The 17,995-nt window shown below is 39.3% G+C and overlaps 2 protein-coding genes across 2 annotated transcripts; one reads left to right on the top strand and one right to left on the bottom strand.

Moving 5' to 3' along the window:
- Window positions 1–1,465: 1,465 nt before the first annotated feature.
- LOC112994204 (olfactory receptor 5AS1-like) lies at window positions 1,466–10,001 on the bottom strand. The gene is given in 2 exon segments (XM_026118400.2): window positions 1,466–2,416; window positions 9,405–10,001. Coding segments are annotated over 2 exon segments (1,539 nt in total). The 5' UTR covers window positions 9,993–10,001.
- A 5,958-nt stretch (window positions 10,002–15,959) lies between these two features.
- Window positions 15,960–17,090, top strand: LOC112994205 (olfactory receptor 8U3-like). The gene is made up of 2 exons (XM_064513500.1): window positions 15,960–16,868; window positions 17,019–17,090. The coding sequence occupies exons 1-2, from the start codon at window positions 15,960–15,962 to the stop codon at window positions 17,088–17,090; spliced, it is 981 nt and encodes a 326-aa protein (XP_064369570.1).
- The last annotated feature ends 905 nt before the right edge of the window (window positions 17,091–17,995 follow it).

Here is a 17,995-nt window from a genome sequence, read left to right as displayed (position 1 = left end):
TAGCACTGCCCCAGCAGTGACAGTAGGTGTTACCTCCCAAGGTCCTGACAAAGAGGATATAATCCAGACCCCAAGATAGTCCAGACCCCCCGTAATTAACATTGTTTCAGCAGTGAGAGGAGGCTTTGTTCCCCAGGGTCCTGGCACCCAAGTAGGCCTTATTTCAAAGCCTTGGCATCCTCCCTTTCAGAGTGTGAAGCACAGGAATGCAAACTGCTTGTAACTCCCTTATCATTCCAGTTTGACCCAGCTCTCAGGCCCTTTTCTTACTGAACTAGGTAAAAGTTCATTATTTTATCTAAGTGCGGCCTAAGGCTTCAGCAAATTTAGCTACTTATGCTAAGCAAGTTTTATATAAGTTGTGCTAAGCGGCTACCTCTAGACAGTTTCAGCTCAATATTCTTTAACAGATGCATTGCCTGAAATATCCACTCAGTCACACCATTGACTTCAAAGCCTGATGGAGTCCTAAGCACCTCTGCTGATTCCCTTTGAGAATCTGTAAGCAATGATAGTGAACAACCATCTTTTCAACATAAAGTGTTTTCATTTAGCATTAGCACAAACTACAGGGAAAAAAATGCTTTAAAAGCCAGACAGAAATTGTAATTGTAAGTTGAACTTGAAATTGTAAGTGTTATCTCAGTCTTCATCGCAAGCTAAGAGAAACATGCTTGACTCCTCAAAAAACAGAAAAAAAAAGAATATGATGACATTCACTCCATCAAAGAAGGAAGACAAATGCCCTGAAAGTTTGCCTTCACTTTATTCAGAAGTTAGATATGTGCGATCAAAAATATACAGAGCATATTCCAGAAAACCTTCAATGTGGGCTAGTTTCAAATCCCATAATAGGATCCTTCCCATCAACTGTCATCACCACTTGTTGAAGGGTTAATTCCTACACACATCTATTACAGTGTGTAATCAATAATGTAGCATAATCAAAGAGAAAGGTGGATCTCACTTAGGCTTCTGAATCAACGTTATGAAAAAACTCTGCAAAATGTATGGCAGAGCTGTCTGTTAAATCAACCAAAGATTTCTCCAATATACAAGGTTCAAGTGTGCTGTTTTTAAAAACATACAATGCACTCTTATACAGTAGACATATAAATTGGACTCTGCCCTAAAATATGTGGGTTGAGAGCAATCTCACTAAAGATAAGCACCAAAAATGTAGATGTACACATCTGGGATAGATTTCTTTTGTAGGCATGCAGGGAAAGATGCTCTTTCGAGATACAGTTCATCTGACCTATTTTAGCTTTCTGCTTTAGGGTGAGATGAATAATCCCCTAAACTGTTTTTTTCCAGTAACTACAATGCGAACCTAAGGAAATGAGTTTAGATGGAAACACAAGTAACACAGATACTTGCGTTTAGTGAGATGGACTTTTGTATGTGTTTTTGTTGCATGCTGCACCACAACTACCCTATAGTCTCTTCATTCTCTTTTTTCCACCTAAGTAGATGACTGAGAAAACACTTTTCTCTCTGTTGATCTTCTTAGGGCTTCCCTTACTTCCTTGTTCCTCAGGCTGTAGATGAGAGGGTTCAGCATGGGAAAGACAACAGTGTAAAATACAGCAATCACTTTGTCTGTGTCCAGCGAGTAGCTGGAGCGGGGCCGTAAATACGTGAAGAGGAGGGAGCCATAGAATAACACAAGGGCCATCAGGTGGGAGGTACAGGTGGAGAAGGCTTTGTGTCTGCCTTCCACTGCATGGATTTGGAGGATGGTGCAAAGGATGCAGGCGTAGGAGGCAACGATGATCAGGAAGGTGCTGGTTTGTATGAAGCCACACAGGGCAAAGAGAAGGACCTCGTTGACATGTATGTTGGAGCAGGAGAGCTTCAGCAGTGGGGGAATGTCACAGAAGAAATGATTGATGGTGTTGGGCCCACAGAATGACAGCGTGAATGTGAAACATGTGTGTATCAGTGAGGTCAGACCCCCGCTGAGATAAGCCCCGGCTACCATGAAGGTGGAGGCCCTGCGGGACATGACAACTGCATAGAGAAGAGGATGACATATGGCCACATAACGGTCATAGGCCATCACAGCCAAAAGGAGGCACTCAGCATCAGCAAAGGCAGCAAAGAGAAACATCTGTGTTGCACAACCAGTTAAAGAAATGGTCTTCTGCTCTGCTAACAGATTCACCAGCATCTTGGGACAGATGGTAGTTGAATAGCTAAGGTCCAAGAAAGATAAATTGCTCAGGAAATAGTACATGGGGGTATGAAGGCAGGCATTGAACCGAATGAGCACAATGATGCCAATGTTCCCCACCAAAGTGGTAACATAGATGAATAGAAAGAGCACAAACAAAGGTAACTCCAGCTCTGGACGGTTGATGAAACCCAAGAGAATGAACTCGGTCACTGCAGTGCAGTTTTCTTCAGACATTTCCTTACTTCATGTTTACACTTTAGGTAAGCGTTGCTGGAGGGATCAGTAAGTCTTAATGGATAAGCAATGAATAAACACATTTCATCCTTCCCTGCTCAAGAGAATTAATGATAACGTGAGTATCTGACATAATATCCAGAGGGGAAAGCAGTGACTTAGAGCATAACTATCCACAAAAGTTTAGGAGGATATTCAAAGGGAGATTAGTAAAGAGAATTCCATATAAGGATATCTTCCTTATAAAGCAGATATACTCAGTGACATGCATATGAAATAGGTTCTTAAGTAACATTGAGCATAATGGAGCATAATATGGATATCTGAGAGCGTTTTATATGATGCATCACTCAGAGAAAACATATTACTTAACATATAGTAAGTACTAGATATTCACCTGAGTGAAGCATAAGGTATGAAGCTCAGGCAGAACTTGGGGCTAGAATGACTTTTTTTGATTTATTATTGCATCTTGCTCCTCGTCTTTTTTTTCTTTTCTTTTCTTTTTAAATTCGTTCCAAAGTATTGGGGGTGGGGGGAGGTTCTTTTCTGAGGCAGATGAATTTTTAAGCTGAAAATTAGTTATGGAAACAAAAAGAACTATTTTAAATATTGGAAAAATTAAAAAAAAATCCTCACATACTTCTTTTGGTTGAAACTATAAATTCAATTTAAATTATATTTTCTAATACATTCCCAAGAATACATTCCCCTAAATACATACCCCAGAAAATCAGTTTTGAGTGCTAGTTTCATATTTCTAAAAAGATGATGAGTTTAACTTAACTGTGTGAAAGTAAAGATTCATTTCTGCTTGTGCCAATATGAACTCTAGTAAGCACAGCTCTATCTTGTCCACCCTTTTATTTACAAAGGAGATCTAACAAAAAACATGCTGGTACAAATCACTAAAATAACTGCACATTTCAATACTATGTAGACAAATGAAACTATAAACGTATATGTTCCTCCAAAACACCCCACACACGCACCCCAAAACAACAGCAACGAAAAACTCTGAACCATTCAGCATAGGCAGCCAAATGGTTCAGGCTGAATTTGGGGATTCAGAAACATAAATCTTCAGTTCCCAACTGTATTCCCAGACACTGCAGCTGGAAGGATTTGCACGTACATTTAGCTGCCTAATGTCTGTTTATGTCATCTCAAGTCCATTTGTAATCATTAGAGAGTGATAGGCAGGATACATCATTTCCTGGATGTGCCTCTTCCTTCACTCTACAGGCACTATAGAGTGACAAAGGTCATGACTTATGTCCCTGATTTATGTCCCTTATGTTAGGTGACAAGCAGCCTTTCCTGGAATTTTAGTTAAAGTTAGGCAAGCTGAGTTACATGGAGCCAGAGTAACACTGCAATTTATTTACAAACTATCACTGATCTTAGACAATCCTAGATTATACTGGTAGAGAAAAAAAGAAGCTGTTTCTGCCCTAAAAGATGTATCTTGTCGTTACTTAGACCTTGTTGTTTCTTCCTATTTGCAGTTTGTTGACCATCCTCATACAAGAAGGCACGGGAACCTTAACACCTTCTAACAGACTTCTGATGTATAACTGCAAGAGATTTGTATTTCCAGATCAATATTTTAGGTACCTTTAAAAATTAAGCTCCACTTTTATTTTCAAAGACATTTTCATATTTTTTTCTTTTGTTTTATCCCGATGAATAAAACTTTTCCTTCAGTGCACCTAAAATTAAGCCTTCTAATAAGGCAGTTGATCAGAAACTGTTGCTACATGACTGGGAGAAAATGTGAGGGAATTGAATTCATCATGAAACTCACCTACCAGGGAAAGAAATGGTCTTTTCCATGATTTGTAAAATACTGCTGCTGGGAGCTGCCAGAGATTTTATACTTATGCTGTGGACACAGGAGACCCTGATCTTCTCAAGGGAAAGAGAGTAGAACAAACAGTTGAAATGCTACCATTGTCTCAGTGTGCAACTGCCTTCATGAAACAATTTGCTGTATAGATATTTTACACACTGCTGGAAATGTCTCTAATATTCCCTTCAACTGCAAACTGATTAATACTATTTCTCAAGGTCATTAGTATAGTGCTAAATCCTACTTGCAACATGAATAGGCTTCCCAACATGCGCAATAACATTATCAGGATTCAACTGTAAGTTTATTTCTCCCACAACTTTAGCATTTGCTAAGAGCCTGATTGCCAAAAGTATCTGCATAAGATCATGATGACTTGTCTCCATCTAATGGCTAAACTGCATAACATGGGTAAAGAGGTATCTATTAGCTCCCTAGCTTAATCATATCATTTTCATAGACTTTTTTTTTTTGGTGGAAAATCAAAATTCTAATTAAAATATACGTAGAATCTCCTGGTCTTCTGTCTGGAAGGAATTAATTTCACTGGACTCGAACCAACCAAAAATTAGGCATCTAGTCTAAGCTAGTTATCAATCTACAGTCAGTGGAGGGAAAGAGGTATCCTTAGAGAATAACTGATTTTGAGTGATGATAGGTGCATTGTTTATGACATGCTTGGAACCCAGTAAAACTGTGTCTGTGCGTAAGACACATTACACAAATGTTCCGTAAATCCATAAGCTGTATCTCTGAGCAACCCTGAACTTCTTTATGGTACAGTACTTGTGCCAAGACCAGATAGGGAAAATCTAGGGTGGAATTTAGCTCATCTGACTATAGAGGCAAGATTCAGTTAGAGACTCAGAGATCTCAATATTGGCATGCAAATGTAAGCTTCTACAGGTGAGCTAAGTGTATAGCTCTCCTTAAAATCAACAGAGGTGTAACTAATATAAGCAGCGTAGTTGAGGGGGCAATTCAGTAGGTGCTCACTGGTGTCTACTTCAGAGCGACCTGATTTGCTTTTGAGGCTCCACATATTGTAATGACTTTCTCTCTGCTAATTTTAACAAGCGCCTGGGCAGTCATCTCACACAGCCTTTTACACCCGTGTATAGGTGCATATACCACAGACAGGGAAAACTGGTTTTGCTACCAAAGCTAGGCACAAAGGACTGCAAAAGGGGAAGCAGAGCTTAGATCTTACCTGGAAATATGGGCCATCTTAGAATAAAATTTCATTAGCATCCTAAGAATTACTTTTAACATAAAAAAGCTAAAATCAAACCCTATGAAATCTGAGATGGGAATACGGGTGAGGTAACTCTTTACTTTGTCTAGCTAAATATCCCTGCCCCTTCTGAGGGATGAGATATGCCTTATTCCCCTCTGCTCCAATACATTCACTTTCTTGAGGGAATTTGCCATTTCCTGCCCCAACAGAACAGGTAGGAAGGTATAAGCACGTGTTCTTGATTACATGTGGTGTTTCCCAAAAGTCCAGTCTACTCGTGAAAGCAATGCATGGAGTCAGGAAAACTTTGTTCATCAATTTTATTGTGAGACTTACAGTTAGATAAAAGAAGAAACCCCAGAATCTGCAAGATCAGTAGAAGTCTAAAATTCTGGGCAATGTCTTCATAACATTTTTGCATTGGGAATTCCTCATCTTCTAAAATGGTTGAGGAGTTTTCATTCTAAGCTTATGCAAAAGCTTAACTTCTGATTAAATAAAGTACAGGAAATATAGACACTTTGCGTTGAAAAAAGCTTACTAGCAACTTACAGTTGCAGAAATTAATTTGTAGAGTAAGCACTGCTAAGGTGTCTGTCTTACCTTTTTAAGAGCTATAGAAAAATTTATAACCTTCTTAAAAAAAGCTGGTTAAAATTTGTGTCTGGTATTCAATCATTCATCTTTTCCTAAGACAGATGTCAAATATACATATATATATATATATATACATATATATATATGATGAATTTCTTTCTGAGATCTCTCTCTCCCCAAGTTGCTTAGAAACTGAGAAAGTTCCTTAGACCAAGCACATAAGGCCTCTATGGTACTGGCAAAAGAAAGTCTGTTTATCATCCATCTGAAAGGATGCAGCTAGTTAATGCACTTATGTGCAAGACAACACATGATAGACTAGTCATTCAAGCATAAAGCACTGGAAATAAAAGAGCCATTGAAAAGCTAGACCAAATACAGCAAGATCTTACATAGCTTAATATCATCATCTTGAACATCATCCAGAGTTTCTGTGAACCTCGCACAAGTATGAATAGTCAGTGCTTTTGGCAACAGCCTTGTGACTTACTTACAGGCAACTGATGAAAATTTAGGTGTTTTGGGGTTAAGATGAGAGAGGAAAATGTTTACAGAACTTTCATTAACTCCATTATCTTTCTGCATATGATCAAAAAAAAAAAATCCTCAGTGAGTCATAGGAAAGGTTCATCCAGTACAGTATGCTGCTTCTGACAGTGGACAAAAAAGCATGTATACACAAGAATAGGGTCAGTGTACAGTTACGCTCTTTGACTATTCATCCTGTCCCTCAGCCACCTGCAGCTGAGGAAGTCACTGAGTTGGAGTAACTATTCCTCACCAAGGTAGGACTGAGCAAGGAGAAATAACACAAGAATAAAAATACGGGCTGTGTGTACTACAAACAACAAATTTTGAAGAGGAATTGCATTATTGCAATTCAATAATATATACATAGTCAATATTGCAGCATTTGCAGAGATGGTGGGCACATGAGGGCAGAAAATTTAGCACATCTCAATAAAGCACGAGCACTGTCAATTCTAACCTTCCCCAAGTCTTGAAACAACCACTCTGTAAATGGACATATAATCCCTGAAGGAGGGCATACAAAGGCAGCTAGATAATTTTCTTACACATCTCACCTTTTGGTGCCGTGGGTTACAGAAATTGCTGCATCCTGCCGCAGTGGGCTATCTACATTCACGAGTATGTTTGATGTTTTAAACAACAGCTTAAGAGTCCAAATCACGATAAAGGGCCCTGTTTTGTGAGGTGCTGTACAAAGCCTGAGTTGTAACAACTGTCACCAATGACTGTTGTAATTTACCCCTTCATGAGCAAATGAAAATTCTCATTTGTCCCAGACTCCTGTGTCAAACTTGAAAGTTTGCCCATCACCTTCCTTCTGTGTTTCTCCTTTTAATATGTATTCTTCAGTTCAGTACTGCAGTATTTCTGAGAGAGAAGAGTCTGGCTCCAGACTTTTCAAAATAATTGTTTTCCCAATACATATTATTTGAAAATCAAATTAATTGTTTTTTCCAGAAAAATAATTTTGTACCGTTCACTCTCCTCAGGGCAGCCTTCACTTCCTGGTTCCTCATGCTGTAGATGAGGGGGTTCAGCCCTGGGATCATCACCATGTAAAGCAGTGAGGGCACCTTGCCCTTGTGCTGGGAATGACAAGATCCAGGTCATAAGGAGGCGAAGAGCAGTGTCTTGCAGAAGACGGTTACTGCCACCAGGGGAGACGAGCATGTTAAAAAAGGCTATGGTTCTGCCCTCAACAGAGCAGATCTACAGCAGAGCAGAGAGGATATAGAAATAAGAGAAGATGATGATGAGGCAGTGCGGAGAGAACACCTGTAGGAGGTATGATGAGGAGTCAGGTGAGCGGCAGAGTATGTGATAGCTGCCCCAGTATGTGCTTTCTACACACTGACCGAAATCGGCCAGGGCCAGACATGCCTATTCTGTTTTCTCAACAACATCTAGCTGCTTCGCAGCCAGTAACTACTCAAGCTTTGCATAGTCAAGATAAGAAAATAGTTCTAGCAGATAAAAGGGGGCCTTAGGATACACAAAGTGAGTCCCGCCTGGGCATCCAACCCATCAGTCCAGCAGCCTCCCATCAGCAACCCCTCCACATGGCTCTGGGGCACCCCATGCAGTTTGGAGTGCAAGTCCTTCATCTAATCTAATTTGTTTAACCCCTCACATGCCTTGAGTGTCTCTCTATGCCAGTATCCAACCCTCCCTTTCCTGCCTTGAGGTCACACAGGGGAATTCATCATCTTGCCTCTCCAAGAAACCTATCAAGGGGCTCAACCTGATGACAGAGCAGAACCCTCCAAACATCAGCACAGGCATCTCCATGTCTCCTTCATGTTGAAACACAGAGGGTCTCCAGGCTACATTCTCTTAAACTCAAGTGATATTTGATATCCTTTAATAAGCATTGCTCTCAATAAGAGATATTCCAAAGCAAATGCTCACACAGGAAGTAGATGACTAGCCAACATTTTGCTTTACCATCAGCTCCCAAAATGGCTTACTTTCTTAGTGCATTAAACAAAGCTAACTTAATTATTCCCTTCTCTTTGCAGGAGGAGAGGATGATATTCATTTTAGTAACATTTCCCTGTGTACGTGTTCTCATCAGTTATAGAAATATTACTCTAACTTACTTTTATTACTTAATTTAGTTTGACGGTATTTTCCTCCTTTTTTAGACTTGTTCACTTTATTTAAGACAATTTCAATTCCAAACATGTCATTTTAAAATAAAAGCTATAGTTATTTCCAGAATTTCCAAGCAAAACTTGTATTTAATAAATGTCAAAGCAAAGTGTTTTCATCATTTTTCAGCTGAAATTATTCACCCAATATGGCCTGGATATGATTTTCTTCCACCAAATTTCAGTACAGTGTTATACAGATTTCTTCACAACTGGGAGTTCTATAATGGCAATAGGAAAATGCTTTCCTGGTCACCAGCTTCTTTCGTTAACATATTGCATTTATTGCATCCTCTGAACTGCTCTTTTCATGGCAACCTTCACATCACTGTTCCTCAGGCTGTAGATGAAGGGGTTCAGCATGGGAGTCATGACTGTGTAAAACAGCGTGGCCACTTTGTCCTTGGCCAATCTGTAGGTGGAGCTGGGGCACAGATACATGAACAAAATTGCCCCATAAAACATGGTGACAACCAATAGGTGGGGGGCACAGGTGGAGAAGGCTTTTCTCCTGCCCTCAGGAGAACAGATCCTCAGGATGGTGGGAAGGATATAAATATAGGAGACAAAGATGATTGTCATTGTGCTGAGACAATTTATGCTGACAAGAACAAAGATAACGACCTCATAGGTGTGGGTGTCAGAGCATGAAAGAGCTAAGAGAGGGGGAATATCACAGAAGTAATGGTTGATAATATTGGCTCAACAGAAGGAAAAAGTAAAGATGAAAGTGGCATGTGTCACTGCATGCAAAATGCTAATTGCATAGGAACCAACTGCGAGCCATCTGCATGTCCACCCGCACATAATGACAGGGTACAGGAGGGGCTTACAGATGGCCACATACCTGTCGCATGCCATGACGGCCAGCAAAAGGCACTCAGCAATCCCAAAGACAACAAAGAAGCATAGCTGCGCTGCACACCCTGAGAAACCAATGTTTTTCTCCTCTTCCAAGATACGTACCAGCATTTGGGGGATGATGACAGAGGAATAGCAAATGTCAACAAAAGCCAAGTGGCTGAGGAAATAGTACATGGGAGTGTGAAGACGAAGATCTGCCCTGATTAATACAATCATTCCAAAGTTTCCCAAGAGCATGACAGTGTACATTGCCAGGAAAACTAAGAAAAGAGGTGCCTGCAGATCTGGGCAGTCTGTCAGCCCTGAGAGAATGAACTCTGTCACTTCAGTGTAATTTGCAGGGATCATTTTCTGTAACACATTCAACCTGCAGGGGAGAGATAAAATGACAGAAAACAACAGGGTTAGAAGAGGGGTGGGAGAAACTGAGCTTTACAATCCTGCCGCTTCAGTCATCTGATTTTGGCACTTCAGTGACCAGCTTCCCCTATATCACTGAAGGGAGACAAAGTACTTCCTATAGGTAAGTCATAAAATGTAAGTTAGACTCCGAGTCATTCTTGGAAGGCCTCTGTCTGGTGACTTTAAAAGGAAACTAAAGCCAAAACCTAGTTGTCAAACTAAACAGTGAGAATACCCACCTGGGCTTAATTCAGCATTTCATCTCTTATATAGCTTTCTATCTGTGCATTCCTGGCAACATTTAGCACAGATAGAAAGTCAATACACTGGACATTTTTCAGTGATAACCTTTTATTTTTTTTTAAATTAAAATACTTAATGTATGCTGTTTTTTCCTTGGTGAATTTCAGGTACATTTTGAAAACAATTAAGGGGGAAAAAACCCAACATTTTTGAAAAATAAAACAATGTGAAACATTTTGACTTGCAGAAATACTTTTCCTGTTGATTTTTGTTTTCCCTATGCAAATCAAAGCAAAATAAACGTGTGTGTGCTTTTCCTTTTAAGCTGACATGAAAATACAGTTTTCAGTATACACTGCTTTGACTACTACATAGAAAAAGAAGTCATAGCAGTACAATAATGACTGGGGAACTAACTTGGATGCATCACCAAAGCCATAAAAGAATACATGTGAGCAGCAGAGCGGGGCAGACAGAGAAAATAATACACACACTAGTGTAATGTGGCTCCTGTTGCCTTGGCCACCACGATCATCCCTTGCCATTGCAATGGCAGCTGTGAAGAGACTGGACATCTACACATCTCCCTGTTTTATGTCATCTATAATTTCAAGCAGCAGAGTCCTCTCCCTGTGTTAGATTCCTTCTGTCATTCCCAGCCTCATTGCTGTAAACGAGATATCTTAAACCTCTGGTCCTTTCTGTCAACTATCTTAGTGCCTTCAAGTTCATAAGAAAAAAAAGAAAAGAAAAGGCTCACTTACCTTAGCTACATGATGCCCTTTCACATCCCATCTGTTCAGAACAAGAAGGGTGAGGAATGAACAGAATATAAAATATCTTCTCATCTTGGATGTGACTTCTTCCATAAAACTCAGGCACTCAGGGTCTGCAGCCAGCATAGACAGGTCAGTGTAGCACTTTCAGGAACTGTGGTGGGTTTGGCTGTTCCTCCAGAGCATAGGAGCATGGCTAAAATTCACCTTCAAACAAGTGTCAGGAGTGTTTTTTAGTACTTGTTCCTGTAATGAAGTACTGAGAACCATTTGTTCCCGCAGCTTCCAGAGTGCAGACAAGACCTCTCTGTAGCTTTTAGTATTCATGTTCCATTTATATTAACTTCTGTGACCTTGGAGGTATTTCACTCCATGGAGAATAGAAGCTTGAAAACAAGCAAAATCCACCCGGGATACAATTTTCTTAATCTATAGCCTCATTAATGAAGCCCAGGAACAATCTGTTATGAATGTCTGGATTTAAGTAGATATCCTCCCCCATCTCCGATGCTGAAGAGAGAGTGGACAAAATATGGGCATTTACATCTACACTTATAAATGATTCACCAAAAGCAAAACCAACCTTTTTTCCGCAGTCATCCCTGGTTACTATCTAACTTTCTTGAGTATCTTTCTTAGTATCACAAGCAAGCTAGCTTTTAGCAGTGCAACAATATTTCTCTCAACAACACCTCACTCCATTCAACACTCTCAGAAAACAACATGACGCAGCAGACAGAGCTCCGAGCCCAGTGCCCTGGAATCAGATTGGAAGTTGAAAGAAATCCTGTCAGCTGACCTTCAGCATATCACTGCATCTCACCCTGCCTCAGTTTTTCACGTGTGAAAATAAGGACTACAGCACAGACCTCTGTTACAGTTGATTATGAAAGCTATATCTATATCTGCTTATAAAAATACAATGGCTGAAAGAAGATTTTAGAAGCATTACTGTGATCATCTGAAGTCTTGTTGTACTACTATTTTTCCCCTTTCCCACTACAGAAGACATAAATTGTAAAAAAGTCCTCTGAGGACAGGCGGAAATGACTTTCTACAAAGCTGCCCCTGTCTTTCCACTGACCAAAGCATTCAGAGTTATAGCTCAGAGCTAACAGGCTGTCATTTAGAAACTAGGATATCTAAAATTGGACAAATGAATCAGAAAATATTGCTCTGAACTAAGTTTGTTTTAATGTAAATTATCATTAGATATGATATTATTCACACTCTCCCTGAATCCAGGACTTTGCCACTTGGCTGTGACTAGCAGCCATATATGTTCTTCTGTGTTTTCCTTCAATGCAACACTTCAATGCAACCTTTCCTTCCTAGCAACACCCTCCTAATAAATCCATGAAAAATATGTAGAGATGCAAGAGTGTATCCTCAGCTTCTGAGAATCAGCATAAACATCATTGCTTTGGTTGACAGTACCAATGCACATTAGATGTGCATTATTTTCTACCCTATCATGACCTCTAGAAACACAGACATCAAATCTCCATCTTCTCGAGCGCTCCTGTGAAAAGTAACAGTGAAGCTGTTGTGATCATGATGGTCCAAGGATACCAGCAAAATTTGGAGGCTGATTCTCCAGTAACACCTCCAGCAACTTTTTTCAGTCCAGTCTTCTTATTTTGGGCTCTTATTGTTCAAATATGAACTAATGCTCATTCTTCGTTTGTGTAATATATCTGTATCGTCCCTGCTGGAGAAAATGGCCAATTTCTGATCGTTAACATCCACACCTCAGTGACATTCAAAGCAGTGATCCTATTAATAGGTAGCCAGTTCCCTAGACTCCTTTCACACTCAGTTGAGATCAAGAGTCAATTCTGAAATGAATTTACACAATCCATTTTAAATATTCATATTAGGCTGAGAAGAATCACACCTTAAAGTGCCCATTCCTTTCCATCCTTGATCAAAAGAGTCTAGACAGTGAGCTCAGATGTGGTGCTCCATTGCACACTTCTAAGATGGGTTGGGTGAATCCTGTGTTCATACCTTTCCTGGCAGGTATCTTCCAGGGGAAATCAAATTCACAGAATGTGACTGTTATTTTATCTTTTTTTCTGATACTATGAACACTCAGATTGCCTGGCTTAAATTTCCCCATCTTCATCTCTGTATTTCTCTTTGCTATCCAAAAGGATAAAGTAAGGAGTAAAGATGCAGAAGACCTGGGTCCTTCCAAATGGTCTTTGCTGTTTTGTTGCAGAAAGGTTGATTCACTTCAATATACCTCATATGCACAGGGTAAAATTAACATTTCCTGCTTCTCGTGTATGCAGTAAGATGGATACAACTGATTTGCGGTAAATCATTAATGATTATTATTATTGATGTCTGAGATTGTATGTCAGCCCCATCTCTAACACCAACTTTTTGCCTGCTGCCAAAAATACAGACTATAATGCCATTCTGCAAAGAAACTTTTTACTGTCACTGCTTGTTAGGGAAGCTCTGTTCACGTCAACAAAATACAGCTACCCAAGCAATGTAGGCAACTCTGCATCTAATTTCTGGAACCTAGTTTTGCTTAGGCAAGAATTTGGCTGGTCAAACATCTATGAGTATATGCAGAAGCAAAATTATACACATAGAAGTATATTTTTAATTAAGAAGGAACCATATAGTAAAAAGGCATCTCTGGAGGATGATACAGATTCAAATGGATGCTCAAAAAATTTCTGTTCCTCACCACTGAATATGAGAAAAACCTATCATGATTAGGTATTTTAGTAAAGTAACTTAAGTAACCTAATAAAATATGAGAACCTTCCCTGTCTAGTCCTTAAATTCTGTTTCTTCTTGTTCCCTGTTTCCTTGGGGGTTTTTTTGTTTGTTTGTTTGTTTTTTCTAGTGCTCTAGTAGTATCTAGAAAGGATTCACAAGGGACAATTTTGACTAATTAATATAAGACTTTTTTTCAGGTTTAAATACGTCTTCCATGTCATGTGCTGACATCAACATGTGTCTCAGAAGAAAAACACATCCCAAAGGAACCCAGAGTTTATATATATACATACATGTGTATGTATGTATGAACAACAGGAAAACAGCAGACCTATGAAAGAGAGAGGAAGAATAGCTGTTGAAAAGATAGGTTAGACCACTACAGTTATATTTTTTTAATTTTAATATTCACATGATTTTGGAAGGAGACACAGCTTAGTCTTGTATATGAGCATGGATGTTAGACATTCAAATGCTACTTCTTTTCTTCTTCCTGTAGCCTTTTGTCAGACCTCCTTTTACCTACCTATGTGTCCCACCTTCAGTCCTCTGACTGCCTGTCTCTAATGCTCATAGCAGGTGGATTGCATTCACTTCTTAAGCTCTTTATTGCCAGCTGTTTCAACCCTAAATTCTTTCTTTTTCTCTTTTATTTGTATTAGGAAGCCCTATCATGCATTTAAAAACTCAACAGAAGGAATAGAATTCTCTACTGGGATTCATCTTAGCTTCAGAAAAGAGGTTCATGTATTATTTTAGATGTCCTACGATATCTGCATAGGCCTGACAGATGGGATCTGTAAAGATCATGTCCTGCCAGGGTGACAGCAAGAAGGGGTGCTCTAGATGGGGCTGAACTGGCACTAGAGACCTGCATTTATGCATCTACCCTCCTTCTAGGTATCTATAGCACAGCTCTCTGCATGTGACCTAAGCTCCTTTTCTAGTTCGTGGAGATTTAGCAATAACTGTTAGTAGGGTCTTGAGAATTATTCAGCCATCAACAAATAGATGTCTACTTTATTTAGTGGAATTAGCACTTTAAGCTCCACTTCTACTGGGGGTAATCCCCATTAGAAAGCATTTCTGAAATGCAAGAGGTAATTTTTTCATTTCACTATAATCACTGAAGACCTTATTATCAATTTTGCTTGGATCATTTACTTCATCCAAATAATTTTAGAATTAATATGAATTGTTAAAAATATGAAGAGCATGAAGTTTTCCAAATGAGTTTAGTTTTAAGCAGACAAGCAGTTTAATAAAGTCCTCAGAGTGCTGCCAGGCTTCAGAATTTTTTCTTGTGCTGCTTATTTTTACAATTTTTACTTTTTTTTTTCCCCTCAGCTAGCATGTGAAATGTATCACCACCAGGTTCAGCTCAGCAATTTCTGAAGATGAAAGTTCTGTAAGATGAATCCAGCCCAAGAGTGGGTATTAGGTGCCATTATTATCTCTTTCCACTAATACAAGTAGTGGGAGTCTGGTAGTGCTGTGTAACCCCTTGTTTGAATCAGTAACTGTTGTATTGAATTCGAATAGTCAATGATAAGTCCATCTGAAGATTGTCTGGGTAAGTTCAATAGAAGCCCAAACCCTGAAATGTTTAGATGTGATATTATAATGCAGGAAAGTACAGTTTAATGCCTTCAATTAATATCTAGACAGTACATGAAGAAGGGAACTTTTTTCACTGCATATTAAAATCCTGGCACTATTTTGTTGTATATTATGTAGCTGAAGAGGGGAAAAAGACTGAAAACAGTTTTGAAAATACTTATCACTCTGATATACACAGAAGAGCTTCCTCCATACCATTTAAAAATATGATCTGAAATATCATCTACCTCATGGAGTATTATGGTATTCCTTCATTTTTGTAGCAACTGCATTCCTCATGCATCACTTAGTTTTCATTTCGAATAGCCTAAAGATGACTCCTTGATCTCTTATATACAGTTCAGGAGCAAACGTGAGAATGACCATGAAAGATCATTGAATTAACTGAGACTGCAGAATATTTGCAGACACCAGGAGAGAAATTTCTTTGGTCTTAAGGATCAGGATGTGAAATTTCTATTTTCCATCAACAACCTTATGCCTAAGGAGTGCTTTCTGTTTTCTTATCCATATCTTTTTTAAAGATAGATAAATGGCAGATAGGAATCACACAACAGTGACAGAATTCATTCTTATTGGGTTCACCAGTTGTCCAGATCTTCAGATTCCTCTCTTTATGGTGTTCCTGCTAGTCTACATTGTCACTCTGCTGGGGAATTTGGGGATGATTGTACTCATCAGGATTGACTCCCAGCTTCATACTCCAATGTATTTCTTCCTCAGCCACTTGGCCTTTGTAGACCTCTGTTATTCTTCAACCATCACACCCAAAATGCTGGCAAACTTCTTATCAGAGAGAAAAACAATTTCTTACCATGCCTGTGCTGCACAGCTGTGTTGCTTTCTCACATTCATGATCACAGAGTGTTTCCTTCTGGCTGGGATGGCATACGATCACTGTGTGGCCATCTGTAACCCTCTCCGCTATAGGGCCATCATGTCCCAGCATGTCTGTATCCAACTGGTGGCTGGCCTTTACCTGTACAGTTTCTGTGTTGCCTTGTTCCACACTATAATTACATTTTGTTTGAATTTCTGTGCTTCTAATCTGATCAGCCGTTTCTACTGCGATGACCTCCCCTTATTAGCACTCTCCTGTTCCAACACCTACACCAAAGAAATGTTAATATTTGCCTTTACCAGCTTTGATATGATCTTCTCGCTTCTGATTGTGCTTGTCTCCTACCTCTACATCTTCTCTACCATTTTAAAGATCCCCTCTACTCAGGGCAGGCAGAAAGCTTTCAGCACCTGTGCCTCCCACCTGACAGCTGTCACCATCTTCTATGGGACCCTGATTTTCATGTATTTACAGCCCAGCTCTAACCATTCACTGGACAGAGACAAGGTGGCCTCACTGTTCTACACGGTGGTGATCCCCGTGCTGAACCCCCTTATCTACAGCCTGAGAAACGAGGAGGTGAAGGCTGCCCTAAGGAAAGTAGTGTATAAAATACTGGTGTTTTAAATAATGTCATAGAAATGTCAAAAAACATACATAAAACAAAAACGGAATGTCAAAAAACTCTCTCTGCCCAGCCTCCTTTTTTTTTTTTTTTTTTCTTTTGACTTTTCTCATTTCTTTCATTAGACCTTTTCTGAACAAAAAAGTAGACACCTTAGGAAGTCTGGTATTTCTGTGACATACAGAAAAAAAAAATAGGGCTTCCCTACTGTAGACTGGCATTTGTGTGATATGGTGGATGTAGTTTCAAATCAGTTCACACTAAAAAGGGCTCAGAACACAGATCTCCTATTTCTGGGCAACCTGTGAGTTATTGTGGAAAAGTTAGGCACAAAGCAAGTGCACCTTGAGGCTGTAATGCTTTGGGCTGAGATGAAAGGATCTTGACATTTGCTTATTGTAAAATAAAATTCTACAGCTTCGCTTGTTTTCTCCCAAGGTCTGAGAAATGAAGAGAAATGAAGCTTCTTTCTTCTGGTAGATACTTGCTAGGAATTCTTAGGTCTCTTGGCAGACAAGGACTCCCTGAAGAAAAAAAAAAAGAGAGAGATCTGTGAAAAGCCCTCAGCTGAAAATGCATCTGTGATCCCAGAGGGTCTGCTCATTTGTAAATACAATGCATATGAATTGTCATGAAATCAAAGTTCAAAATGTCTTAGGCAATGTAAGTGAAATATGGGTTTGGTAAGACAGCGATTTTCCTCCCATCAAGCCTTTTTTATTATTTTTTTTTCTTTCAGTATTTCAGTCCGATGAAAAGAGCCAGGCAATGGAAAATATCTAAATTCAAAGCAATTCCAGAATTGCAGTCTTACCTTAAAAGAGATTCTTTTTACCAAGACTTGTCCACTCAGTCCAAATGCCATGTTAAGTATTGTCTACAAGACTGTGGATTTGATTTATGGAATCATGAATTACTCTCCCTGAATGCCTTTTCCAAGAGATTTAGTTGTTTAACAGACTCAATAGCCTCTCTACATTGCTGTTTGTTTGAGTAGGTTGCTACTACTTTCAGAACTTCAAAAAGCTGTGCTTAAGAGATCATTTATTACTTGTTGCCATTATTAATGGGAATAAGATTGTATACAAACATATGTATTCAT

This window comes from Dromaius novaehollandiae, chromosome 5 (assembly GCF_036370855.1).
Source record: "Dromaius novaehollandiae isolate bDroNov1 chromosome 5, bDroNov1.hap1, whole genome shotgun sequence".
Classification (NCBI taxonomy): Eukaryota; Metazoa; Chordata; class Aves; order Casuariiformes; family Dromaiidae; genus Dromaius; species Dromaius novaehollandiae.
The sequence above is the reverse complement of the archived record's forward strand: the minus strand, read 5'-3'. Positions and strand labels throughout refer to the sequence as shown.

Bases quoted from the DNA above. Each gene is read 5' to 3' on its own strand.
- LOC112994205 (XM_064513500.1), top strand. From the start codon at position 15,960: ATGGCAGATAGGAATCACACAACAGTGACAGAATTCATTCTTATTGGG. The intron at 16,869-17,018 runs GTAGTGTATAAA...TTCTTTCATTAG, and splicing joins TGAAGGCTGCCCTAAGGAAA to ACCTTTTCTGAACAAAAAAG.